The sequence below is a fragment of the Sander vitreus genome, chromosome 21 (genome assembly GCF_031162955.1).
Source record: "Sander vitreus isolate 19-12246 chromosome 21, sanVit1, whole genome shotgun sequence".
Lineage (NCBI taxonomy): Eukaryota > Metazoa > Chordata > Actinopteri > Perciformes > Percidae > Sander > Sander vitreus.
In genome coordinates, this window is record NC_135875.1 from 15,596,757 (window position 1) to 15,623,496 (window position 26,740).

General features: G+C 41.1%; 4 protein-coding genes across 8 annotated transcripts in view; 2 read left to right on the plus strand and 2 right to left on the minus strand.

Moving 5' to 3' along the window:
* rhbdl1 (rhomboid, veinlet-like 1 (Drosophila)) overlaps positions 1–5,463 on the plus strand; it is a 48,198-nt gene extending 42,735 nt beyond the window's left edge. For both annotated transcript variants that reach the window (XM_078279983.1, XM_078279985.1), the window contains exon 8: positions 169–5,463. In XM_078279983.1, coding sequence (XP_078136109.1) covers positions 169–440 — 272 coding nt within the window. In that variant the 3' untranslated portion in view covers positions 441–5,463. The remainder of the gene's footprint in view (positions 1–168) is intronic.
* On the minus strand, positions 5,110–8,548 carry LOC144536723 (uncharacterized). Of its 2 annotated transcripts, none has more exons than XM_078279986.1 (6): positions 8,440–8,548; positions 8,156–8,307; positions 7,414–7,507; positions 6,941–7,100; positions 6,524–6,676; positions 5,110–5,859 (listed from the first exon to the last, which is right to left on the minus strand). In XM_078279986.1, the coding sequence occupies exons 2-6, from the start codon at positions 8,278–8,280 to the stop codon at positions 5,678–5,680; spliced, it is 714 nt and encodes a 237-aa protein (XP_078136112.1). In that variant the 5' UTR covers positions 8,281–8,307; positions 8,440–8,548; the 3' UTR covers positions 5,110–5,677. The 2 variants fall into 2 exon arrangements, with proteins under 2 accessions (XP_078136112.1, XP_078136113.1); XM_078279987.1 differs by having other exon boundaries at positions 8,399–8,484.
* On the plus strand, positions 8,517–19,453 carry wdr24 (WD repeat domain 24). Of its 2 annotated transcripts, none has more exons than XM_078279979.1 (11): positions 8,517–8,594; positions 9,651–9,729; positions 9,999–10,483; positions 10,674–10,851; positions 10,991–11,663; positions 12,279–12,391; positions 12,482–12,609; positions 12,712–12,816; positions 12,939–13,276; positions 15,175–15,359; positions 15,533–19,453. In XM_078279979.1, exons 3-11 carry the CDS (start codon positions 10,003–10,005, stop codon positions 15,699–15,701), a joined length of 2,370 nt encoding a protein of 789 aa, XP_078136105.1. In that variant the 5' UTR covers positions 8,517–8,594; positions 9,651–9,729; positions 9,999–10,002; the 3' UTR covers positions 15,702–19,453. The 2 variants fall into 2 exon arrangements, with proteins under 2 accessions (XP_078136105.1, XP_078136106.1); XM_078279980.1 differs by lacking the exon at positions 8,517–8,594 and adding an exon at positions 8,843–8,940.
* Positions 19,021–26,106, minus strand: anks3 (ankyrin repeat and sterile alpha motif domain containing 3). Of its 2 annotated transcripts, none has more exons than XM_078279982.1 (16): positions 25,698–26,106; positions 24,813–25,034; positions 24,530–24,728; positions 23,903–24,024; positions 23,724–23,805; positions 23,491–23,608; positions 23,220–23,369; positions 22,462–22,566; positions 22,172–22,287; positions 21,914–22,078; positions 21,695–21,819; positions 21,467–21,608; positions 20,705–20,978; positions 20,552–20,623; positions 20,373–20,464; positions 19,021–20,289 (listed from the first exon to the last, which is right to left on the minus strand). In XM_078279982.1, the coding sequence occupies exons 2-15, from the start codon at positions 24,977–24,979 to the stop codon at positions 20,382–20,384; spliced, it is 1,920 nt and encodes a 639-aa protein (XP_078136108.1). In that variant the 5' UTR covers positions 24,980–25,034; positions 25,698–26,106; the 3' UTR covers positions 19,021–20,289; positions 20,373–20,381. The 2 variants fall into 2 exon arrangements, with proteins under 2 accessions (XP_078136108.1, XP_078136107.1); XM_078279981.1 differs by having other exon boundaries at positions 25,670–26,106.
* Between the last annotated feature and the right edge of the window lie 634 nt (positions 26,107–26,740).

Genomic DNA, 26,740 nt, shown 5'->3' on the forward strand with positions numbered 1-26,740 from the left:
GGTTTGATTCCGACCTGTGGCCCTTTGCTGCTTGTCTTCCCCCTCTTTCTCCCCCGTTTCCTGTCTACAACTGTCCTATCAATTAAAGGCCAAAATGCCCCAAAACAAATTCTTAAAAAAATAAATAAAAAGAGATTCTGTCTTTCATCTCTCTTCTATCCTCCGCAGTGAGTTCGGAGGTGGGTCGTGCAGTCTGGCTCCGCTTCTCACCGCCGCTGCCCTCCTCGGGGCCCCAGCCCAGCTTCATGGCACACCTATCGGGGGCCGTGGTCGGTATCAGCATGGGGCTGCTGATTCTGCGCAGCTATGAGGAGAGTCTGCAGAAACAGTGCTCTTGGTGGGTCATCGTCTTCTCCTTCATCACCTTTCTCCTCTTCGCCATCTTCTGGAACATCTTTGCATATGAGCTGCTGGGGGTGCAGATACCGCCACCTCCCTGATGAAGCGCCGCCCCTCCCTCCCCATAGGTCCTCCTCCACATACACACTGACTCCAACCCTGCTCCAAACAAAGGCTCCCCTTTGACCATAGTTAACATTTCCTCTAAAGTTAAACCCAAATGAAATGATATGATATCATTCGAAACTAAAAATCAACCAAGAATCCTTTTTTACAGATACTTTGCAAATCAAAGAAATATGTCTCTTTTATTAAAGAGGGATTACAGTAGCAACACGTACAGGTGAACGTTCCTCAAATCCATTTTGAGGATCATTATATCTTTTTATACATACGTTGAAATTTCATCCACATTACCAGCACTAACCTTTCAGTGAACATTTAGCCATTGTGCTCTTTATTTCAGAGGCTTTTTGAACAGCTGTTTCATCAGTCGTTTCTTTGAGTGCATCTTGCATACACGTAAAGAAGAATCCGAGTTGATGACGCGTGTCTGTGGTGAAAGGGAAAGAGAATTAAAGGGAGGAAAACATTAAGATTAAGAGAAGAATTTCAGAAAGAGAAAGTTTATTTATGGGGGCAGCAATAAAAAAAAAATACAGAAGCACCAATGAAATATGATTGCTGATATGATTTTTTTGATTTCCCAGCCCTGCTGTAACTCACAGAGGTCACTGGCTTTTTGCAAAATTGCTGGCTCACTGATTGAAAAACAAAAAACAACCGATAGAACAAATTGAGCTGCTAAGAAGGACCTCCAGCCCGATTATAAGACATCAGTCAAAATTCTGTATGCTTATGTATATTCATATTCGCAAATGGCTTTACCAGAGGAAGGAGGAAAAAGGGAGGAGAAAAGTTTTAAATGCAAGTTTTATGTGGATTCTTTCATCGTCAATGAGTACCTTAAGATTTATCTGTCATTTTCACTTCATGGGGTCTTGAAAGTTTTTTGCGTTTTTTTATGTTATTGTCATGACATTATACCTACACTGTGGATACAGACACATAGTTCACACAACATAGACAAGACGGGAAGATGGGAAATGAAAGTGACCGCGTGACAGGAGAGGAGAGAAAAAGAAGCTAATGAGAAAATGTCAGCTGATGCTCCTGGATGCTCATCACTTAAGCAGGTGAACTCCTCCTGTTGCTGTGTCACAGTAACCACCAACTTGCTAGGCGCACCATGTAAAATATGCCATGTCATGCTCTGTGGCTCTCAGCGAGACACACACACACACACACACACACTTACACTTCTCACCTTTGTCTTTGAGACCAGCCACTGCCTGATCCTGTAGATTAACGTGGACAAACCGAAGAGAAGAACACCACACACACACACACACACACACACACACACACACACACACACACACACACACACACACACACTGGCCTCTGCCTGTTCTCGCTCTGACAGACTGAACTGGGGAGAGTACGGATGTGTCATCATCTGACCTCTGACCTTCATATCCCAGAGGGCATTGGGGTCTCTCTGTCGGGCCCGGTCTATACCTCAGTTTCTCATTCTTAGGGACTGTATACTTTTGTAAAGGAATGTACCTATAATGAAAAAAAAAGAGTGTTATTAAGTTGTCCCCATTTTTCATTTGATAGTGGATGTGTATATTGTATGTTCATAACCAAGAGTATATTTATTTGTATTTTTTTTCCTCTTTGAGGGGAAAAGAGAAAAATTTCAAATGGTGCAAAATGCTATGATTGTTGTTCTTCTGATAACTCCTGTATGGCTTTGACAAATAGTCTATGAGGCAGAATCCCCTGGTTTGTTAGATGACCACCAATGGCTCAAGCTCACTTGATTTTATAAATCTTTAGTGCTTTACAAAATAAGCCATAGACAGAACTAATTGGAGAGGGTAAAAGAAAAGGAAAAAAATATGTTTTTTGGTTTGAAACTTGCTGTTTGGTAGCTTCAGTGAAACGTGTGTGTGTGTGTGTGTGTGTGTGTGTGTGTGTGTGTGTGTGTGTGTGTGTGTGTGTGTGTGTGTGTGTGAGACATAATTTCTTCATTGTGAATATTCAGCAGGTGAGGTGAAAGAAGACAAACTGTGCAAATACAAAATGAAACTCTGGACTGTTTGAGATATTTTCATGTAGCGAGACACATTTTTACAACTTGTTCGACGCCAACCTGTTTGTAGTCAATGATGCAGCTTCATTTTGCAAGTGCCCACATCTCCAAACTCTCCCCTGCAGCGCACAGATGCCTCACTGCAGCTCTTCTTTTTGCAAATAACAAATTATGGACAGAGCTTCTGTTATATATTATCTCTAGAGATATTCAAACTTTTTTGGAAAGCTGAGGATAGGAAAGCAATTACATTGACTCGTGCTCAGTTCCAATAATTCATTTGAATGTCCACTGGCTGCCTGGGGAAAGAAATTTGTTATGCATTTGCCAATTTTGATAGTTGGTCATAAATACAGTTCTCAGCATTTGCCTCTACATGAAACTGTCATGGTAACAGGAGACTCAATTTTAAATGAGGAAACCGGTATGAAATAGCCAGAAAAATAGCCATTTTCAGATGCATTAAAAAAAGATCAGCCAATATGTATAATAATGGATCTTTGACAGAAACTCTTGTGTATACTATGAAATAATATGGTTTGGGATAGCAAAAATACATCGATGAATAATGCATACATACCCTGTTAGCTTATAATGAAGATAAAGAGGATGCCTGGGAGGAGGTTAATGCACCTCTTTAAATGAAGATTCATAGGAACCCAGAAGGGTTGTAAAAAGGGCTAGTAAATGGCTATGTTTTTGTATAACACATTAACTGTGAATATTACCCCTCCTGGAAGTACATGCAGGACTAAAATTGAAGGCTTGTGAATTCTTGTTGCCCCTAAAAAAAATACTCAACTGAGTTCTCCTCACACAAAGGGAAATGTCGGGTGTTTGATTTATAATTAAGTATCTTCTGAAAAGAAAGCAGACAGTAGCATCATAAACAGAAGAGACAGTGAGCAGTGCATGTATCTTACATAAGAAGGTGGAGGGGTAAAGTTTTCTGGATTAGTTTATTTACTTCTCTGTAAACCAAATATCCTGGCCCTGAGCCAACCCCAACACACCTTCTAAACAAAGTCACGCCCATGTCTGATAAAAGCCTCTCCTGCACTCAGACAGCATCTTAAAGGACAGGAGTGATAGAGGCCTGACTCAAATCCTCGGGCTTGACAGGTGGTTTTTGGTTTGTGAGGGACAGCAGAAACAAAAGTGTTGGCACTCTTTATAAAAACCTCAGCAGCAGCGTACGTGCTCTCCCAACACCTCCAGTGTCAGGATGATGCATGGCTCATGCGAGGATACACCAGAGCCCAAAGCTAGACCGTAAACAGGATATCATCCTTTAATAAGTGGTTCTGACAGGCTGCATGATGTTAATTGAATTGCTGTCTTTTGGGTGACACATTTGTTTTCAACAGTATAAGGAAGGCACAGTGAGGAATGGCATGAGCTGAATATGAGCAGACTATCAATAACATGCAATTGATTGGTCTCGATACAGTCATGAGTGCGGAACGAGATGATGTCGTGCCGACTTGTTTGAGTCTCATTCATACATTAACCTGTCTGGATGTGACTGAACACAAAATACTGTTCATTTCTGTGCTCGTCTGATTCAAACATGCAGCATACTTGACATTTCTCTGCTGTTTCCTGTTCCTTTATTTCGTCATACATGGGCCTTTTTTTGCACTTATTAAAATGTAGTTAACTGACATGTTGGCATGTGCCATATTCTATACTGCCATAAACATTCTTTAAAGCTTTTGTACCTCCCTATGCCTATCCATTGTGCTGTTATGCCCAATGCCTTGTTATCATATATCTGCCCAGAACTAAGCACCGGGCAGAAAAAGCTGCTTTGCCATCAGCTGTACGGTGTATTATGATCATGCATAGAATCCATAAGAGAAAGAAGCCGCGGTGCAAACAACTGAAATTGTTAATATATCCAGTAGCTGCTCTCAACAGCTGCTTGCCAACAAGCCGGCCAGGTTGCCTTTTCTTAGTGTTTATTGCTACTTAGATATATATGGGTAACTCTCACTGCAGGACTGTGCAGGTAAAGCAGGCTACTGTAGCTCCAGAGATGGAATTGTACTTACAGCAACAGTGCATACAAGGGTTTCACTAAAGACATTGTACCTGAAATGCTGTTTCTAGGACCCCAAAGGTACAGACATTTGGCTTTAGTTCCCAAATTATCCTGAATATTGATACAATAAAATGTGTAAGATATAACAACATAAACTGGATGGGACAGTGCAGACTAAACAGTCTGTAATCTGTGAATCCTGATGCTTGCAGGTTGTCATAGCTCAACAATTATCCATTATGCTAAAAATATAAAGTCTACAGTATTGAACTTAATGAAGATAAGTAAACACAGATTTTTGTCTACCACAGCTAGAAACAAGCATATAATAGTTTGTAACTGCATTCAGGGCTTGTTTCTAGAGATGAGGGTATATTTTCTGGTTTGTAACAGAGAACGTCGCTAAAGTCTTAGTTTCCCAGTTTCTAGCTTTGGTACAGATTCTTTTCATGTTCACAAAACCTGCCTGAGCCATGCAAATATCAACAGGTGGTTTCTTTAAATTAGTCGTTTCCCTCTAAAGATAAAAAAAAAAAAGAAAAAAGTCATGTTTGTGCTGCTGTGGTAGTTTTTCATGAGCTGCTTACTTTTATTGATAAAAATGGTGCCAAGCTTAAGAGGTTCAATTTCTCAGACCAGACAAGAGGTTGTACCAACACAGCGTTTACAAAAAGAAAAAGCAGAAGCTATTTTTCTCTCGATCATGAGGAAACTAAAGGAAAACTAAATTTACATGTGGATAATTTATATCAAAGTCCTCATTAATTATTTCACAATCTATTGTACTTTTTAAATGTTCTGAACGGAACCATTTTATATTGTATATATATGAATATATTTTGTTTTATTTTGTACTGTTCATTGTACTTTGCTTTAATTTAGGAACAATATAAATAAAGAACAATACTGTGGCAACATCCTACTGCTTTTTTTAGTGTGTTTAAGCACAAAATCATTATTGTGCTGCAACTTACAGTTGTATGACTAAACTACATGATACCATGCCAAAAAAAAGTATAAGAAATACTCAATGTACTCTATTTGATATAAAGGCTTTATTATTCTGGAAAATACAAAAAAAACCTGACAAATATTAAAGCTAGTTTAATGGAAAAAATACTGTGCAATAATTTTTATCTTGTTTTGAGCTTCTTCGCTGGTCTCTGGTTAGTGTCGGCGTCTGAGCACTTCTCCGCCACACTGCTGGCTTTCACATCAACATCCTTTAGAAATGGGAGCTGCTGCTGCTTGGCTGTGGTCATCGCCCACAAACACAGCTCCAGCCTGTGGGGCGTCCAGTCCTGCTGGGGATCAACTGGGGATGAGAGGGGAGGCCAGGCATCAGAATCAAAGTAGATTTCATTACATTTCATTACATTTAGCTGACGCTTTTATCCGAAGTGACTTCCAATTAAGTGCTTTCAACCTTGAAGGTGCAAACTCCAGAAAACAATTAGTAAGTGCAAGTACATTAGCTTTAAATAAGCAAAACTACAAAGAGCCATCTATATACTTTTTTTATCCAAGGTTCATTTGGCTTTTTTGACGAATGATCTAAAATAAATAAATATAAAATACATAAAAAAGATTTTTTTTCTATTGAAAATGGTAAACAAAAAGCCACATTACATTTTCTTTGATTCAATGTTGTACAACAATAAAACATGAAATCCTCCACTTTCAATAGGCACTGTAAAGGTTTGAATAAAACTGATTAAACAGGAGAATAAAAGTTACCTTGCAAAATATGAATTAATAGTCCCAAATGTAATCCCATAAAAGGCAGTGGCAAACAGATAGGTTTTAAGCCTTGATTTAAAAGAACAGAGTTTTGTTTTAACCCTGGAGACAGTATACGCAAGTGCTTTATAAACTAATAGTAGTATTTTATTTAGTAGTAGTATCACATTTTCTGTGCTATATTGACGACACGAAATACAGATGTGCCCACCGGCCTTTTGTCCCCATCATTAGCTCACCTTTGTTTAGTTTTTCAGTGCACTCGATCATTTTGCCCAGGTAGAGAGTGTAGTGCTTGGCTGTGTATTGGATGGGCTTTAGTCCTGGTACACTCTCCATGGCTTCATCTGACATGAATGCAGCCTGTTCTGGAGCTCCTGCCGCCAACACAGCTGGAACAAAATGGACAGTCAGACCCAAGCCAAGCTGAATAGTAGCCATGAGGAGAATGCAAACTACTTAAACAGAGAGCAGGGAGTCCCAGCCGCTCAATCCACCAGGACTATTCTTCTGTACACTTGCTAAAAAAGGTTTTCACTTGGTGCTTTAAGAGGCTCACAGAGATGTTTTATCAGTATGAATTATTAAGCTTTTATCTATCTGCTGAAAGCAGATTCGATACAGTGTCTTCAGAAACCGAATGGAAACGTGCTTACCTGAAGCGGTGGCTGGGCCGACTCCTTTTAGGGAGCTGAGCTCTGCGATAGCTGCCTGCACATCAGGTATGAGGCTGAAGGCCTTTCTGGAACATTTCTCCACAATGTCCTCACTGTTGGAAGCCACCAGCTGCTGCAGCCTCGGCCTGAACTTCCCTCTCTGCAGAAAAGCACATGGGGCCACGCAAGGACACAGCTGATGCACTTAGCCTGCCAATGCCTCTTTGTAGCTATACTATATGTTTTTTTAAGATTATGTTTTGGGCATTTTAGGCCTTTATTTCTATAGAACAGTTTAGACTTGAAAGGGGAGAGAGGGGGAATGACATGCAGCAAAGGGCCGCAGGTCAGAGTCGAACCCACGACTGCTGCGTCAAGGAGTAAACCTCTATACAGTATATGGGCGCCTGCTCTACCAGATGTGAGTATTTACTGACAAAATATTTTGTTGTGGGTGTGTTAAAGTCCCTTACAGTAAGCTTCCACTCCATCAGTTTCACCAGCTCCGACTGAGTGACATGTTTGTCAGGTCGACTTGAAATGAGTGTAGGCAGCTCCTCTTGGTACCTGTCCACAGATACACACAGGTTAGGCTCAGTTACCTTTAATCTTAAAGCGAAAGTCAACGAAACTCAATTTATAACACATTTCATGCAGGGATAACCATAGATACACTTTTTTATAGTTACATTCATAAAAAAGAGGCTGTGAACAAAGAGATTTGACAAAACAATCCCACCTCAAAAGGTTCACTCACTGGCTTTTTCCAGATCTTTCAACTTCATCATGTGGCCTTAGTCAACAGAGGGAGTTTTCTTAGTTGTCATGGAGATAACTTCAGCAAACATGGATGAGAAGTACTGTAATGGAAGTGCTGTAATTAATTCATACAGCTAATAAGCTAAATTGTCAACAGAACCATTTCCATGACAAGCAAGCAAACGCTCTCCGATGATGAAGTCCCTGTGATACAGTTGAAAGCCCCAGAAAAAGTGGACCTTGAGTCGACTCGGGATTGTTTTGTCAAATTGCTTTTTCCAAGGTCAATAATTAAATCAAGATGTGTATTTTGAATGACTCAAAGACAAATCAATTATATAACATACTGAAAGCCAGCAGATTTTCTATACAGTGTGAAATGTTGCCACATCTCTCTCTTATACAGTGAAATTGAGGGTGGTTTTGTAACTGCTGCTGTGAGGGAAAAGGATTTACCACTTGTCGAGGTTTAGCAGCTTTCCAGGTTTCTTGCTTTTAGCCTTGGCCTCCACTACATCCCAGTATTTCCCATAGACCCCCCTCCATGTGGCTGGGTCCTCACAGGCAAACAGACTACTCATGGCAACAGAGAGCTCACACAATATCACCTGCAAACAGACAAATATCTAAATGGCAGCTTGTAAAACCTCTATTCTACAGAAATGGACTACATCATTGTGAATTTTATTATTTTCACACCTTAACCTGCTATGCTTCGATTCAATAAATAACGCGTTTACCTTGGGACACAAAAAAAAGAGGCCGATAATCTCCAGTAAACTCCTGAATGAGTAGTAGTAGTCACGATGCTTCCGTCATGACATACTGAGTTCCCGCGAGATGTAGAGCAAAATACTACTTCCTGCCTCAAGCAGTGAGCAACAGTTTCAGAAAGGTTTGTCCCTTAAAGTACTTTGTTATTGAATTTGCATAGACACTGTCACTCAGTAGGCTGCATGTTTTGTTATTTCTTTAATTGTCCGACATACTTGTAAAATATACATGCGTTTGTGTCGTGCGCTTTTCGTCTTTGCAAAAGTGCTAGGTAGCTAGGTTAGCCAGCTAGCATTAGCATCACATTCCAGTCATGTTTATGGTGAAAGTACACTGCACAGCGAGTTTAGCTATTTGTAGCCAACACCACCGCAGACAAGTGCACACCGCGAAGGAGCTGATGGGTGTACGTATCTCTAATTTAAACCATATTTTGGAGGAAAGTGAACTACTAGCAAAACACAAAAGTAAGGGTGTAACATTAGGTAGTGGATAGTGGTATTAGTAGTCAATGTTAATAGTGTCAATGCACATGTTGGGATTGCTCGTTTTGTCTTTCACCCCATCACACTTCACGTAAGCACAAAACAGCTTTACAACATTACCAGCAAGAGGTAGAAGGTGAGGCAGAATTTCAATGCCGGTAGACGGCAGACGAAACATAGTAAAAACAAACCGAATGGACGTCTTACAGCACTTAAAACTTATACTATAATAATAGTCTCTTAGCCAAGAGGTGACTGTCAGCCATTATATGCAATTTTTTGAGTGGGACCCATGGATGTATTAACGGATGATAACACCTTAAGGGGTTCATCCTGATATGATAAATGTCTATATGTAGCTAAATATTTCCCACTTCATTGTGTTACATGGATATTCTAGTTTTATTTAGTAAATACAGAGGATAGTTTGACACATTTTTACATGCTTACATAGTGAATACAAGATCCTCAATTGATGTGATTAACTATGCCAATGTTTCAATCTAGTCTATTCAACATACGTATGCATCAGTTTGTGTTATCTTCAATGTATTTGTGACAAAAATGTACATTACAGATCATTTTTGATCAGATGTTTTAAATTTGTGTTTGTGATAGACATAACATATCTGTCCTAACTGTAAACCCAGATAATATATTGCAGTGTTGCTCACATGCCAATCTCTCACTAGTAAGTTGGCTCTCATGGGAGCACATGAAGAGGACTCTGAGCTGCTGCAGACATTGACAAGGCTGGCAGTTCTTCAAAAAGTAAGTACCGCAGCAGTTTCATTGTCAAAGATTTAAAAAAAAATACATAAATGTTGTACATATACTGCCACCTCCCCTGGCCTCTACACCAAGTACTGTATTCTAACATGTTATGGTGCCACCTTCTGGTAGATTTTGGATCTGCGTTGATAACATTTTCCAAAACTCAGATTTATTTTAAAGCATTGCTGTTAAAGTAAAAGAAGCTAATTAATTTGATTTTGCGTCTTGTCTATGAGCTCAAATACAATCACTGTTGTCTGCACTAGGAACATGGAGAAGATGTCCCGGGTTACCACAGCCCTCGGCAGCAGTGCCATCAGTGGCCGAACTATGTTCTGCCACTTGGATGCTCCTGCAAACGCCATCAGCGTGTGCCGTGACGCCACGCAGGTGGTGGTAGCTGGCCGCAACATCTTCAAGATCTACGCACTGGAGGAGGAGCAGTTTGTGGAGAAGCTGAATCTACGTGTCGGCCGCAAACCCTCTCTCAACTTCAGCTGTGCAGATGTCATGTGGCACCAGATGGAGGAGAACCTGCTGGCCACGGCTGCTACCAATGGGGCGGTGGTCACCTGGAACCTGGGAAAACCCTCTCGTAACAAACAGGACCAGCTGTTTACTGAGCACAAACGCACTGTCAACAAGGTGTGCTTCCATCCCACAGAGGTTTATATGCTGCTAAGTGGCTCGCAGGATGGCTTCATGAAGTGCTTCGACCTGCGCAAAAAGGAGTCTGTCAGCACTTTCTCAGGTAGAATATTTTGTGATAAATATTAGATTACAACTGCTAAGTATTTTGCATGACAAACTTTATTTTATTGTGTCTTTACAATGTGGTTAACTGAAATTCTTTAGGACATTGGACTTAGGAAACAAACTATATCTGTGGTTGATATCACTTAATATTCTGGTTGCTTTTTTGCCCACTCCCTATCTTCCAGGTCAGTCAGAGAGTGTAAGGGACGTGCAGTTCAGCATGAAGGACTATTTCACATTTGCTGCATCCTTTGAGAATGGCAACGTCCAGCTGTGGGACATCAGACGGCCGGATCGCTACGAGCGGATGTTCACCGCCCATACTGGCCCTGTGTTCTGCTGCGACTGGCACCCTGATGACAGGTAAAAGAAAGTTACTTGGGTCATACTGTATGCCACTTGTGACTGGTAGTGCTTCAGTAGTCTGTTTTTATTATTGTCATTAATCAATCAATCAATTATCATTGTCGTTAATGGAGCTGTCTTTTTATTTCCATTTCAGGGGATGGCTGGCCACTGGGGGCCGGGACAAGATGGTGAAAGTGTGGGACATGACCACCAACCGGGCCAAGGAGATCTATTGTGTCCAGACGATCGCCTCAGTGGCACGGGTCAAGTGGCGGCCTGAGAGGAAGTTTCATTTAGCCACCTGTTCCATGATGGTGGATCACAACATCTATGTTTGGGATGTCCGCAGACCTTTCATTCCCTTCGCCACATTTGAGGAACACAAGGATGTGACCACTGGTATTGTGTGGCGCCACCAGCACGACCCTCATTTTCTGCTCTCTGGCTCTAAGGACAGCACACTTTATCAACACATGTTTAAGGACGCCACTCGTCCCGTGGACAAGGCCAACCCCGAGGGTCTGTGCTTCGGACTGTTTGGTGATTTGGCCTTTGCAGCCAAGGAGAGTTTGATCAGCAGCGACACCAACAGAAAGCCTTACCCTGGAGGCGACCGGCGCTACCCCATTTTTTTCTTCAAGAAGCCCGACCCGACCGAACAGTTTGCACATGTGTCCAGTGTCCTTAGCGTCTTTGAGACAGACTTGGACAGTAACCGCATGGACTGGTTTGTCAAGACAGCACAACTCTACCTCCTCTGTGGGAAGCCATTTGCCGAGCTGTGTGATCACAATGCCAAGGTGGCGCAGGAGCTCAAAAGACCTCAGGTCAGACAAATTAATACAGTAACAAATCTGTACTGTACTACAAATAATCCACTTAGATTTTGATGTTGTCAATTTAAATGGAACTTTGACAGATTATGATTTTAAAAAATTGATGGAAGTATTACTTGTTTAAGTAACACATTTTCAATTACTCTCTTGGAAAAGTAAGTAACTGCACTAGGGCAGCAACTAACAGTTATTTTCATTATCTATTAATGTACTGACTACTTTCTCGATTAATCATTTGGTCGAAAGTGTCAAGAAATCATAAACAATGCCCATCATAAGTCCCCAGAGCCCATGGTGATGTCTTAAAATAGTAGAGTTTTGTCCGACCAAACATAATTTCTCCTCCAAACTAGTTGTCACATTTGCACTAGGCCCAACAATGACCGTGTTAGGGTTATTTGAATTCATTGAGTCAATAAACTAGTAGCCTTAAGCCCACATTATCAACATAAATAGTGTAAGTAATGACTTTAGGAAAAGTGAATTAAATAAAAAATTAAATAATTCAATTGTCCCTTAACACATTACTTTCAATAGTAATGTGTTATGAAGTAATTGTGTTTGGCATGTGTTATGAATAACTCATCTTTTTTCTATAAAACAAAGGTTTCCACAACATGGACCATGTTGAGGATCATGTTCTCTGACCCAGCCAACCTTATAACGCCCGGTCTAAACCACAACCTCAGTAAACTGGGCACCTTGCCTTTAATGAACAGGTAAATACGTGTTTTGGTGTGCCATTACAAAAACAGTAATAACCAGTAATGCCCATTATCATCTAATGCTGATGTGCATTATACTTTCAGTTTCAACATGAAGGAAATGAGTTCAGGGATGGGAACAGAGAGCAGACTGGAGCGCAGTAAAGGTGAGAGCAGGCAGGACAACATCCACCTGGAGCCTGGAAACTCGCACGCCAGCAATAATAATGAAGGTGAGGGTGGCTATTAAATTTCTTAGAGGCTTATCTGTTTGTCCTTGTGTTTTTTGTATTTTATTCAAAACTAAATAAGCCATTCATTCGATTTCCCTTCAGAAAATGAGGAGACAGAAGGAAGCGAGGGCCAGGCTGAGTATATGTTCTGTGATGCTGAGTTAGATGACGATGACCTCTACTCTATGGAGAATGACAACCAAGCAGGTCAGTCACAGTCCCATCTCTGAGGAAACTAAAGAGTTGCTTACGTAAGTGACTATTTATAGCTGCCTCCATGCTCAGCGCTCTTTTGTCTAATATTATCTCTGCTCCTTTTGTCACAACAGAAGAGCAGGAGTACACGCTGCCCCAGGAGGCCTTCCAGCTGCGCCACGAGATCATAGATAACCCGTCTGCTCCAGAGCACCTTCAACAGGACAAGGCCGACTCCCCGCACGTCAGCGGCAACGAGGCAGAAGTCACTTGTCTGACACCCATCGAGTCCTTCTCGCTCATCTCCATTTCCCAGCCACTGTTCAGCCCACATTTACCCGCCAGCTTCTTCTGTCCCATTGTGCGGGAAATGCTGAGCTATTACGCCGAGCAGGGCGACGTGCAGATGGCCGTGTCTGTGCTTATCGTCTTGGGGGACCGGATCCGCAAAGAGATCGATGACCTCACCCAGGTTAGATAGAGATTAGTGTTGTAAAGAATTCATCAAATATGTAATGGACTAGAACTTACGAGTTGTTTTGTTGGCAAAGGCATTAATGAAAAAGTTTAGTTTCTTCAGGTAAAAAAAAGAAGCGGAGAAAGGGCCGTAATTAGTGGGAATGCTGATTCAGCAGCATTCCAACTATTGTTATTCTGTTCGGCCATTTTTATTATTCCGTACGTTTTTTGGCTCTCCGTAACTTTTGCATACGTTCAGCTATTAAAACCATTCAACTTTTAAAATGTTCAGCTCTTTCAGCTAATGATGGGACTTCTTCAACTTTTTTTCTACTATTTATACTTTTTTAAATATTAAGCGTTTTTAACACTTTTTTTTTTTAACATTGAAGTCAATGAGAGCGTGCTTCAAATCCTTCAAATTCTCTTCTGCTTCAAAATGTATCTCCCCCCACTATCTTTCACCTACAGATGTGATTCAAACTTTAAACTGTTCACAAAATATTCAGGTATTCGGGGTGTGCTCAGTGTTTTGATATCTTTTACAGTTTTTGTGAAAAAGCTGTTAAAGTTTAGTGTTCATTTTAGGAAATTTTATTTATTTAACAGAATGTGTATTGTGTGAGCTAGAGTGGATGATGTCATCGCCAGAGCACAGAGCCTTAAAAAAATTCTTTGTCCCTTCTCTATAAATTGCTCTCACACTCACAAGTTTATACACAATTTATACATCAAAACGTAGGTATTTTTGTCTAGTTTTAGCCAATTTACTCAGTTATGTGATATGACTTATACTTTTGGCTCAGTGAGCTTCCAAATGACAAGAGTTCCACATCTTCCTCCATTTGCTGCCCTGTTTAACATTCTCCACATTTCTGACGAAACGCAGAGCGAACCACTTTTTTAAATCGCTGATATGCCCACATTTTTAAGTTTATCAACATAAATTTTATATGCATACGTTCACAAAGGCCTTGTGGTGGTAACGATTACATCATTTGACTGATACCCCTTTTCGTTTTAGCAGTCTGAGCCTTTATTTGAGAGCTTGCTCTCAGTGTCTTTGAATAGCTACAGTGTGGCACAGGTGACAGTTTCAGCAGGTGACACGGTCGTTAACTGATTAAAGATCAAAGAGATCTCATCACAGACATCAAAGGGTGTTTTCACTGGTCATACGTTACCATGACATCACTTTCACAGACAGTTGAATTCAATACTACTGGCAGTAATATGAACATTAGTCTATATCTTTTGCATTCCACTTCTGTCTGTCTGTCTCGGTCTCGGTCTGTCTGTCTCTGTCTGTTTCTCCCTGTCTCTGTCTCTGTCTGTCTGTCTCTGTCTCTCTGTTTGTCAATTTATTTGAACTTCCACTTTTGACAGTATTACAGTTTAGCTTCCAGCTTTTCTAGAAATGTATTTCAGCTCTTAGATTAATAAGGTAATGCAGTTCATCTTCCAACTGACAGTTTTACATTTCAACTTCCAAGTTCATGTCTCATTTACTGGTGAGCAAACATCTAATATTATAGAGGGTAGAGTACGCACAGCAGGGCTTAGAGGCATTTCGTTGGTTCCTTCCAAGCGGACCGCGAAGCAGTAATTGGTGGGCATTTTTATAAGTTATTTATTGCTGTTGGGGTGCAAACAATATTTTTAAAAGTGTATGTTGGAAATAGTTACCAACCCTGCCATTTAATAGTATTAGCACAGACCAATCCATTGCAAATCATTCATGTGAAATGGAAAAATCCAGCAAAGTTTAGGAATTCTTCAGGCCTTATGTATGAGTGTAAATTGTAAATGGCTTAGGTGATCACTACACCCAAAAACACCCAAGTCTCAAAATTCAATTACGACGTGGCAGTTAAGAAAACCTAAACCTTGAACCAGTTGTTTCCATTTCAGGAGCACTGGTACATGTCCTACATAGACCTGCTGCAGCGATTTGAGTTGTGGAACGTGTCCAATGAGGTCATCAAGTTGAGTACGTGCAGCGCCATAACCTGCCTGAACCAGGCTTCTACAACACTTCATATCAACTGCAGCAACTGCAAGCGGCCAATGAGCAACAAGGGCTGGATTTGTGACAGGTATGAACCGTTTTATGGGGGGTTGGTTACTGGGCCATTCAGGAATTACACCAGCAACAAATGTTTACTGCTTCTTCTGTTGTCTTATATGCAATTTCTGTACAGTACACTTGGTATTAATTTAATTCTGACACAAACCGAGCTCTGACAAATGCCCTGCTTCACTCCTCTAGGTGCCACCAGTGTGCCAGTGTGTGTGCAGTGTGCCACCATGTGGTGAAGGGACTGTTTGTGTGGTGTCAGGGCTGCAGCCATGGTGGACATCTGGAGCACATAATGAACTGGCTCAAGAGCAGCGCCCACTGCCCTGCTGGCTGCGGCCACCTGTGTGAGTACACCTGAGCCCATCACAACTACTGTTCACACAGCTGCTGCTCTGAGGGAATCAATCCTCACACCGGCCTAGATCTCACACACACACACACACACACCACAGACAAACGAGATGTCTTTATTCCTCCACATGGGCCTGGATCCTTTTATCACTGTGGAAAGAAGGATGGCTCTGTCTGTCTGTCTGTCTGTGTGTGTGTGTGTGTATGTGTGTGTGTGTTTTGAAGTGAGATTATCCAAAGGTCTCATTTACTATAGGAGGAAGATGTTTATATGTGCTCTCCTGGACAGCCATTCAAGAGCAAACACATTCATATATTTGAATTTGTGAAATTGTATATAAGCAGATGTTATGATAGATGTAACAATATTTTTTTTGTTGATTTACACTTGGTGCATTTTACATTGTTTTTAAACCCTTCATAAAATCCTGAAGGCTGTACAGGAAGAATTCTGTTCATCTGAGGTGGATTGTTAATGTTTGTACATAATGCTACATCTTATTTTGAAGGACTGTAGATAATGTTGAATTAATTTATATAAGAAATAGCTCTCTATTCCAACAATACATTAAAGCAATACACTTGAAGTTGTTCTGGACCAGTGAAGTCTGTTTTGTCAACTATATTTAACAGAGAATAGCTTCAGTTTCTACGTAGCTTTTCTGATGAATCGCAGTGAATGTAGACTGAATCCAGGTCATCTGAATTTCCACTTAGCTTCATATTCTGTCGTCTGCACCCTTTTACACCTGGCAGCTGCCCAGTTACATCTAGTCGTCTACCCTTGTGTGCTGAGCAGTTCCAGTGGAGCAGTCAGGATACAAAGTCTTGCTCAAGGGCACCTTAGTGAGAGAAAAGAACAACTACTTATTCATTTTTCCCAGCCACACTTTACTCTCTTGGGCCTAGAAATCCCAACTGGCCACCCGCCAAATGTCTCTAGCCTCAAGTGTACCAGCTAGACAGAAAGTGTGCTGCTCAGTGTGTTGCTTGTCATAGATTGTATAACTCACTACGGGTGAGATTCACAACAGATAAGTGTGGAAGCCAACAGAGACGACTTCTGTCTAGATAAAGCTCAACGGAACAGCTTTGTCTGGGGTGGAATTAGACTGTTACTGTCCGTATCCCTGTTCCATCCCAGTACTGTGTAGCCTGATTGTAACTGTTTGGAGGATTTTACATCATAGTTGTCAGTTTTACTGGCAGACCCTCATGACACGAGTAAATTGCCACTGAGAGATGAAGAATATTTTATCAGTCCAGTCTCAACTCTCAACACTGTTTATTTGGGCACATTTATATTCTGGACGCTGCTCAGCATCACAAGTGTTTGTCTTCCTCTCCTGTCTGTCACCCTTTTTTATGACAGCTTAACATATCACTGGTACAGTAATCATCACCTTTAATAGTGTCCCATCTTTCACATTAACAACTCTACAGTTGTCCTGTCAATCATGAGGGCCAAAGCAGTGATGTATGAAGTGGGCAGGGTCTGTGCTAATTTAAAAGCCTGAAGGCTCGAGGCTGGTGCGTTTGGATCAGCTGCTCAAGCAAAACTCAGCCAACATCCATGTAGTGCCAAGGTTGTTAACTGAGCAGCAACTGCCACAAATCGATTTACTGCCAAGTTCCCAGGTACAATAGAGGATTTTCAGATGTACTCCTTATGAGGGCATCCCAAAAATCAGGAGGGAAATCCCTGACCCACGAGGCTCTGTCTGCACAGAACTGCCATAGTTTTAGCAAATGAAATATTAACCACATCATTCAAGTCAGACTAGACATGCTGGAGACATAGAGACATCTGTACATGAAGTCCAGAAGTGAAGACCAGGGCCTGTATTTATCAAGCTTCTCAAAGTTCCATTTTAGTCTTAAGTGCTGAAAATTCATGACATTTACTCCTACTTTCAAACTTAAGTATAAAAGCAAGTTATCCAATTTCTTAAAGCTAAGAATCACTCTTACTCTCCCGGTTATTTAAGACAGCTCGAGAGGTCTCTCAAGTGGTTAGGAGTTGTCAGTAGGGGCTTGTGATGGCACTGAGGAGACAGAGAGCTGTGCAAATCTTTCAGGAAAGGAAGAATATTTTTTAAATGTTTGACGACTAGCATTTAATCAAAAAAATCTACAGTAGGCTATAGTATATAGGCAGGTCATTTAACAGCACACCGGTTTAAAATTTGTAATTAAGACATGGTGGAAAACGTGTTTCTTTCATTTCTAATGTGTATATCACAATGTATTCTCATGAGAATTCTTTGTCAAATGTGTTGAACGTAAACTCCTCTTAGGAATTTCACCATTCAATGTGAATTTATCTGAGAATATTCTTAAATAAGGAAATCTATTCAGTGATTGGTCCATGCCTGTCGTCATCCACAATCCTGTTTGTGGCACAGCAAAGTGTCCTGAATCATCTCGAAGACTGACACTTAACATATAGTCCTACACTTCACCTCAATTACAACTGAGATGCTTGATAACTAACTTTTAAGCGCAGCTTTGAGCCAAGACACTTTTTTTACTCATAAGTCAATTCTTAGCAGTGTTCTTATGAGTAATTCTTAGAGGCTTGATAAATACGGGCCCAGACAATATGTTAAGTGTTTGTTAGAGACCGACAATATAATGATTTGTAAATGTCCCAATATATTCAACACATCTGCTGAAGTCTAATGCAGAGCCCCCCCGATGAGCAACATAAATGCCATTTAAAGGTTTTATAAGAAGTAAAAAAGAAACCACTGACAAAGTGTGAAATATTTTATGATGCACAAGTCTACCTGAGCACAAACGTTATGCATTGTGAATTCATCTCGGCACCATCAATCGGCATTAAGTCACAAATCATTTTGCAGTTGTCCACTGCTTTTTAAAAAGATTTGAGAACATTTAACAGGATTCCAAATGTAAGTGCCGTGTAGACTACATTTTACTGCTTGACCTCAGAAATGTTCTATACAACTGATCATGGAATTTCTCCTAAAAGGACTATGCTGCTGGTGGGTATTTCTATATTATTTTTTCTGTTTACTGTATGGATTATTTTGTCCACAATGTTTGCACAACCACTCATTATTTCATATGCAACGGACGATTTTTTTATTTTTATTTAAATGCTTTTCAGGGTGTAATCAGATATTGCGAGCAGCACATCCTTTTAAGAAAGACAATCTGATAATTTTGCATATAAGGATGTGCTGCTCCAACATCTGATTACACCCTGAAAAGCATTTAAATGAGAAAAAAAAAATCATCTGTTGCATATGTCAATTTAAAAACGCATAGAAAAATGACACATAATTGAGGCATCCACCCTCAACTTTCAGGAAACAAGGTTTTAATTCAGGTCCAAATACAACCAAGATTTATCTGGCATTTTGAAGATTTGGGAGAATTTCAGGTTAAGAACAATCTCATTTACGAAGCTATACAGTGAAGCCAATGAATGATTTATCCAAAGCTTCTATTGAGGTTTTCGAATTAAGCTTTAAATGTCTGTCGTCATATTTTATGACGTGATCACCCTTAAAAAAAAAAAAAAATCCCTTAACAAAATCCTCAATTTGGTTATATGTATGTAATTTATGGTGCTAGACGTTAATACAGGTGTGGTCCTCCCTTTGAGTGCAGCAAATGGGAAAGCAATTTTGACAGCAGCGAACATTTGGTTTTTTAAACATATGGATTGAAGCAGAATATTTCATTTGAATAAAAACATTGTGAATTTTGGAAATTACATCCCTTTTTTTCCAATAAATTTGGACTTTTGGAATTAACGGCGCTCTGGAGTTATTGGGAATGTTTGGATCACAGGAGTCTGAAACAATCCTACGCAGCCACCACTGGAATCTAATTTTACAACACTAATAATATTAGTGTAGCCTAATCTTTGTCTACAACTGTGCAGAAATACCGAAACAGAAAGAATAGACATGCAAAAATAAAAAACGGCACAGCATTAGAAATGTTGATTTAGAATTTGAATGTCAACGTTACAAGCTGTGAACTATTTGGTACAGCCCGAAACATAATGTATTGTTAATGATTAACTGACTTTCACAAATTTCTCTTTAAAATTCATTCAGCAGGACATTATTTTTAACACTAAACAACAGCACACAAATAACAGGAATAACGCCTTTTAGCTACTTATTGACTACCAGACTCATTTTGAAAAATGTACCTCTTCGGCTTGTGGCATGAACATCATTTGAACCACATTTCATATTAGGAAGAGCGTACAGTTTTTTACAAACATTTCACAGTATTACAACCTCTGATCCGTGATCAGTCCCTCCTCATCCCAACTACTGGAGTCCAGTACACACCAGCACAAGCGTGTGAGGGTCAGGTACCCTTCCTGCTCGTTTGTCGTTTCCCTGCAGTAGCTGCCGTCACCATTGGCCTTGTCCACATCTGGCGAGCTCTGGTCCATCAGCCAATCCCGGAGAAACCGCAGGTCCACTGATTCACTCCCCGAGCCGCTCTGGTCCGGCAGGGCTGGCCTTGTCCTTGGCCTTCTCTCATTTCAGTGAGATTGTTCAGGGTGGTTAGATCACCCTCCGTCAAATATTGGTAAACCGCCTCTTAAAATACAAGAAATTAACACGTTATTTTCTCTTGTTTTACCGGCCGTAGAACACGTGTTCATCCAATGGTAAGTACTAACCTGTAAAGGTTAAGGCCGTTCCCAGCTATCGGAGACTTTCTCAGGGGCACTCAGTCGCCTCAGACTCTGAAGCACAGTTTGCAGGGTCCCAGCTATAACGATGAAAGAAGCAGACACCAGCATTAGACTCCACTGACAACACAAAACCACATGAATCACTGAGCATTACACCATCTTACCCAGTTCTTCTTCATAGGAATCCAGCTTCTTTAGTAGCTCTGCAACACTGGAGCGCGTCATGCCCTCCCCGGCTGCAATGAGAAGTAAAATCTTACTTCTTATTAAAATCACAAAATGTAAGGTGTTATCCAGCACAGTACATCTCAACCCACCTTTAATACCATTGTCAACTTTTGTTTTATCTTCCACGCCAGTATAAGAGCTGCTATTCCCATCAGTAGTGAAACAGGAGAGCAGTTCAGTGCTGCAGGCCCTGGACTTTGCCAGTGTGGCGCTCATTTCCTGAGTCAGCCGGTGGTTCTCCACCAGCTCAGCATGGACCCTCCTCCATGCCATCTTGTCTTCCATCAGACATCCCTCCATCACGTTACGCAGCTCCTTCTCCTGAGACACCTGGCTCTTCAGGCTCTCCGCCTCCTCAACGTGCTACATATGGACAGTTAGTTAAATGTGGGTAAAAGGTTTTCAGTTGTGCTCATATTATGCTCATTTTCAGGTTCATAATTGTATTTAGAGGTATAATAGGTTTGTGGTTTAATTTTCAAAAAAACACTTTGTCATACTGCACATTGCTACAGCTCCTCTTTTCACCCTGTGTGTTGAGCTCTCTGTTTTAGCTATGGAGTGAGGCATCGCACTTCTGTTCCATCTTTGTTGGGAGTCGCACATGCGCAAATAACTAGGTAAGCACTGCTAGCCAATCAGAAGCAGAGTATGAGGGCAGAAGTAAAGGCTGGACTACAACAGAGCTGTTTGTGAACAGTGTTTTCTCTGGAAGATGGTAAGTCCCTTTGGGGTGGACTTTGGGCTTTTTCACTTTGTAAACCCACCACAATAAAGGAATGCCAAAAAAAAGCATAATATGAGCATTTTCAGAAACGTGTATGGCAGTTACAGTGAGAGTCTGTAGTTACTTTGTGTAGCTGAATGGCCATCTCCTGCATCTCAGCTTCAAGCTGGTCTGCATAAGCCTGTTCCAGAGCGTCGCTGGGTGGTCGAGCACTGCTGTGCCACCTTGCAATAGCCAAGGTCATCATACGCTTGGGTCCAAACAATCTGGAGAGCAAGAATGAATTTGGCATTTCATACTAGGAGAAAACAAACACTGTATGTGCTGGAGTAAATGGGAAAGAGTCTCTTACGTGATCCCTATTTCTTTGAGATCATTTTCAGTCAGGGTGAGAAATATACGCAAGTCAATGTCTTGCTCCTCGAGCACGGGAAGATACTTAGAGAAACCAATTTGTTCCAAGAACTCTGCCAGATCCTACAGGAATGGAAGATTTTAGACCCGAGGCAGTCCAGACTAAACTGACCATGAAAAAAAAACAGACACACACACAGAGCAAACGTAGACATGCCTTTGGACCAGTGTAGGTGGGTGGAAGACCAGCATGTGAGAGCATCCCACAGTTCCCTGTACCGCTGGAGTGAGCTGCATCGTTGCTTCCACGGCGACTCTTGCCTTTTGAGTGATGGCCCTTATTTACTCTGCGAGAGCTGCTCTTTTTGCACTGGTCAGAGTCCTGGTGGTGAAAGGGACACCTGTCACAGAGATATCTACATAACATCTAGTGTTTGACCCTAAATCCGTGGGATTGCTGTGCTCTTGTTTTCACCTCGTTACTCTCCACTGAGCCTTCCCAGTTGAGGCCAATCACGTGAGGCAGGCCTTCGCTACTGCTGCTGCTGCTCCTCATGGTGGGCATGTCATTGTCAAAGAATGGACTGTCATCTGTAGCGGTATCATAAAATACGGAATTGCTTTGGCAGACACCCAGTGTAACTGAGGACATTACTTATCTTACATTGCAGTATTTTTTTGTGGTCCATTTCTTCCAAAGACGTGTAACTATTTCCATTAAGTATTTCAGATGTCACAAAATGCTAGTAATTGTGTGCCCCTCACCTCTGCTGCTATTGCTCTGGCCGTCCAGCTCGTTGATGGGTGAGGTCACGTCACGGTAGCAGATGCCCTCACTCGTCATGTAGCCTGGCGCTGCTGCAGGAGGCTCTGTGAGGAGAAAAGCAGTATTAAACTTCTTCCCTACTCACGAGCAGGCGAGGGCCGGTTACCGGTTTCAAGGTATACCGTGGTTTGAAAAAGTCACGTTTTCAAAACCGCTCAAAATTTCTAGTCTACAAGGACAGAAAGTGCAGTTTAGAAATCTCTCTCCCTGCCAGTGTGCAGTGTGTTTAAAAAGGAAATTCATTGTGTTCAATGGAGAAAAAGTTGCTTTTTTACCCAGACATTTCAAAAATAATACATTCAGAGCTGTAACTGCAATACCGTAATGCCGTGAAATTTTTGCTGAAGGTTATCATACCGTCAGAATCTCATACAGGCCCATGCCTACTCATCACGACTATAGTTATGAATGGCAGCATGCTGAGAGTGATTTTTTCTTTTACAGATTAAAGCTGACTGTCACATTTTGTAATAATTCCTGTGATGAAATCTCAAAACAGAGTTTTTCAGTACTCTAACTATCCGCTGTACACAAAGTAGTGTTAAGTGTCAATCAACCTCCTTAATGCACAGACTGTTTGTATTTCCTTTTTAAGGAACTTCTGTGTAATTTGACTTAACAACTGGAGCCACTATACTCTGAACAGGTGACTGGTATGGATACAGGTTGGCAGACTGGATATATTATGCAACACTACCACACAGCTTGCTGGTGCCTCCTACTCCAAACTTGGCAATGGCCTGGGGCCCATCATGGATGCTAACGCCTTTAGCTCGGTTTCGGCTTGGCCTTATCCGTGGGGGGGCGCTGTCCGAGTCCTCAGAGGAGCTCAGGTCTTCAAAATGTCCTGACGAGTTAGGACAGAAAAAAAAAAAATCAATCCCAAAATAAAATGCATAGAAAGGATAACATTTTGTAAAAAAATAAAATAAATTAACAATGAGAAGTTGAGCCGTATCAACAAGTACCTGGTTTGGTCCTTGGAGAACGTGAGTCAATGAGACTGACGATCTTGGTATAGCTGTACATCATGGCTAGGGCACGGGCAGTCTCTCCTTTGGCGTTGCGGTCGTCTACTTTAACTTTCTGTAAATTATTCAGAGTCAGGATCATAATGAATTATGAGCAGGACAACGAGCCCCTTCTTCGTGTCACATCATCATCACTCGTCCTCCGTGACGTGCAAATGTAACCTACTCACATGATCAAGCAGGTACTGTACAATGATTTCATGTCCAGAAGCAGCAGCCTCCATCAGGGGAGTGAAACCAGACCCTGGCTCCCTGTGGATGAAAGAAGAAAAAAAAAAAAAAAAGAAAAAGAAATGAAAAACTCTGAATGAAGTATTGCAGTGGTTTTGGGATGAATGAAGACACTTACTTGACATTGGCATCAGCATTGTTATCCAGCAGGAACCTGACCATCTGCTGGTGGCCTGTGCTCGTGCAGTGGAACAGAGCGGTCCAGCCTCGAGAGTCCTTTAGCTCCAACTCAGCACCTTGCTTTTAGGGTAAGAAAAACAAAATGCCTTTCATACTCTGAATAACAAAGTGTTACATAGAACCATAAATCTAACACCTTATCAAGAAAACAACAAAAACTGTGGGTATGTTTTGTCAAATGTTTTATTTTAGCATGAAAAAAACAGTTTAGACGTAAGGCAACTAAACCATCCTTGTTGGTAATTTTAAGGCCAACCTCTGGGTTTTGAGAGTAACCTGCCAAACAGCAACCTTTGGCGTTGAAAAGGCATTTATGACGCCCGTGTTTGCTACGGTTTGCCTTCTGGGTTTGATTTTCTTATGACCCCTTTCTGAATACAATGCTTTTCAGCAACAGACAATCCAATCACTCTGCATGGTGTCATTTTGTCACTGAAGTGTGACCACGTTGCAGCGTGATTTTGCATTCATAAATAAAACTTTTCTAAACACATGTGCTTGGATTTCTGAACACACCAACATAGCATGGCATGAACTGTTACTGTCTGACCGAGCCATTTTGTACCTGAAGCAGAAAGTATGCAATACTTTCATTCCCACAGCTTGCTGCCAGCATCAATGGCGTTAATCCTTTGGAAGTGGTAGCATTTACATTCACCCCTGCCTCCAGTAGGAGATTTGCAATATTGTCATGGCCAATGTAAGATGCATACATCAGTGGGGTCCATCCTCCAATGTTCTTGCCATTCAGGTCCACCTCACCTCTGAAAAAAAGATCCAAAGGCTGTGGATAATACAAACACATCTGGTGATACTGTAATTATTATTTTTTTTTTTTTGGCACCCACTTTTGGATGCACTCTGCCACCACATCATACTGGCCGATGGAGCAGGCGGTGTGGAGGTCCAGAGGGACGTCCAGCTCCCCAGGCCGCACCAGGGAGTCCCCCAGCCACAGGGAGAGGCTGGCACCCAGTTGCTCCGATTCACTAGCTTCGTCACTTAGTTCAGACATTTTACACGTCTTCACTCGTCCCTCCACACACCTGAAAACAGAGGTGGTCCTGAGACTGAGCACCAAAAGACAAAAGGTTTAGTTTGAGATAAATATACAAACAACCCATATCATACCAGATTATTGCATTCCCTGAGTTTCTCTTGTTAAAGAACATAACTTGTTTTTTCCTCTGAAAATTAAAATTCCCATTTTAACTTGATTAATCCCATCTTGTTTTTTCTTAACTGTATGTTCTACATGTCTCCCTCTTTTCCGCAATGCAAACAGTGATCTTTCCCAATTGAAATGTCCACTCTTAAGCGTTATTAAATGATAGCAACAACTTCTTCAATCCCTCCATACTTGTTTTAGCATGATGTAGCTAACGTTAACGGTATTTCATCTTTCCCTGGTGCAGTCTTCCAACGTTTTAGGCAGTGCCCCCCTAATTCTCCCATGCTAAATGGGACATTTTGTTCAATCTTAATCAATGCTATTCTTTCTCCTCTGTGCCTTTACAAGCTCCAGCTTTCAACTTTACTCTTTAGCTAGCTCAATGTTAGCTTCGTTAGATAACGTTAGCCCGGTGTGAACGTCTCCCTACACCAACCTAATACACTATGAATAAAGATAATTTACCAAACGACAAACTAAACGAACTAACTAATATTTCACAATACAGCCGAATGTCAAACGATAAAAACTTACAGGTAACGTTATGCCGCGTTCTATTTACCTCGCAACTCGGTTTTAACGAGGTCAAAGTCGTAAACACGCCCCCTGACCTCGGATTTCCGAGCTCGGAACTCGTACAACCTCGCAGTAGCCCGAGTTCAAAATCCAACATGGCTGCCCCCTGTATCAACAGTTGTGAAAAGCTGCAGTAACATAAAGTTATAAGCGCTTCTGTCTTATTTGTGTCACTAAATCAGTCGTTCACACAGGCATGTTCAACTTCTATCTGTGGACATGTTGTTACGCTGTTTGCATGCACAAAAAACGGCGTAATGCGTTGTTATCAACTGGTATTGCTAACAATAGCTAACCGGGCTAGAGCTAATGAAAACAATGAAAATCCGACTTTTAAATAGAACGCATTCAACTCGGGTAAATAGAACGCGGCATTAGTTTGCTGAAGCGGCTGAAACTTTTTGATTTTGTGTCACGCTCAATTGTGCTCGTGTTGAACCATGCCCCGCCCTTTCCTGTTTGAGAGGTCCGGCTAAACTTTTTCAAGAGCACATACAGTAATATAATAATGACTGGCCAGTGTTCTTAAACTCATTGCATCGACCTGTAGGAACATATTTGAGTGTGTAGGTTATTGATATAATCGTATAGGCACTGGTTCCCAAGCTGGGGGGTTAGGACCCCTCAAAGGATCCCTTAAAAATATGAGGAGTCAGCAGATCAGGGATAAGAAATACAATCTGTTACAGTTTCTATTTATTTTCAGATTTTAAATCTTTGGAAAAGAAATATAGATACTTGAAATACTAGACACTTTTACCTTCTCATGCCTCTAAAAATCCTTCAAATGAAACAATCTGAAAACCAAAAAAAAAAAAAAAATCACACTTTGTTGGACTGCTCACAGCTCCTGTCCACACCAAGACCTGTAAATATGAACACAAGTAGACATGGCTTCATCGTGAGGGGTCACAAGCCAAAAAGATTAGGAACCACCGATGTATGGTACTTTTATGCTATGATGAAGTGACACTGTTTACAAAACGTGTTTTTGCCTCAATTAGCAGATGTATTTAACAGGTATAAAAT

Bases quoted from the DNA above. Each gene is read 5' to 3' on its own strand.
- LOC144536723 (XM_078279986.1), bottom strand. From the start codon at position 8,280: ATGAGTAGTCTGTTTGCCTGTGAGGACCCAGCCACATGGAGGGGGGTC. The intron at 7,101-7,413 runs GTAAGGGACTTT...GCTTTTCTGCAG, and splicing joins TGATGGAGTGGAAGCTTACT to AGAGGGAAGTTCAGGCCGAG. The intron at 6,677-6,940 runs GTAAGCACGTTT...ATTTTGTTCCAG, and splicing joins CGGCCCAGCCACCGCTTCAG to CTGTGTTGGCGGCAGGAGCT.
- wdr24 (XM_078279979.1), top strand. From the start codon at position 10,003: ATGGAGAAGATGTCCCGGGTTACCACAGCCCTCGGCAGCAGTGCCATC. The intron at 10,484-10,673 runs GTAGAATATTTT...CCTATCTTCCAG, and splicing joins GTCTGTCAGCACTTTCTCAG to GTCAGTCAGAGAGTGTAAGG. The intron at 11,664-12,278 runs GTCAGACAAATT...TATAAAACAAAG, and splicing joins AGGAGCTCAAAAGACCTCAG to GTTTCCACAACATGGACCAT.
- anks3 (XM_078279982.1), bottom strand. From the start codon at position 24,979: ATGTCTGAACTAAGTGACGAAGCTAGTGAATCGGAGCAACTGGGTGCC. The intron at 22,567-23,219 runs GTAGTGTTGCAT...TTCTCCTCACAG, and splicing joins AGGCACCAGCAAGCTGTGTG to AGCCTCCTGCAGCAGCGCCA. The intron at 20,624-20,704 runs GTGGGTTGAGAT...TTCTCATTGCAG, and splicing joins AGTTGACAATGGTATTAAAG to CCGGGGAGGGCATGACGCGC.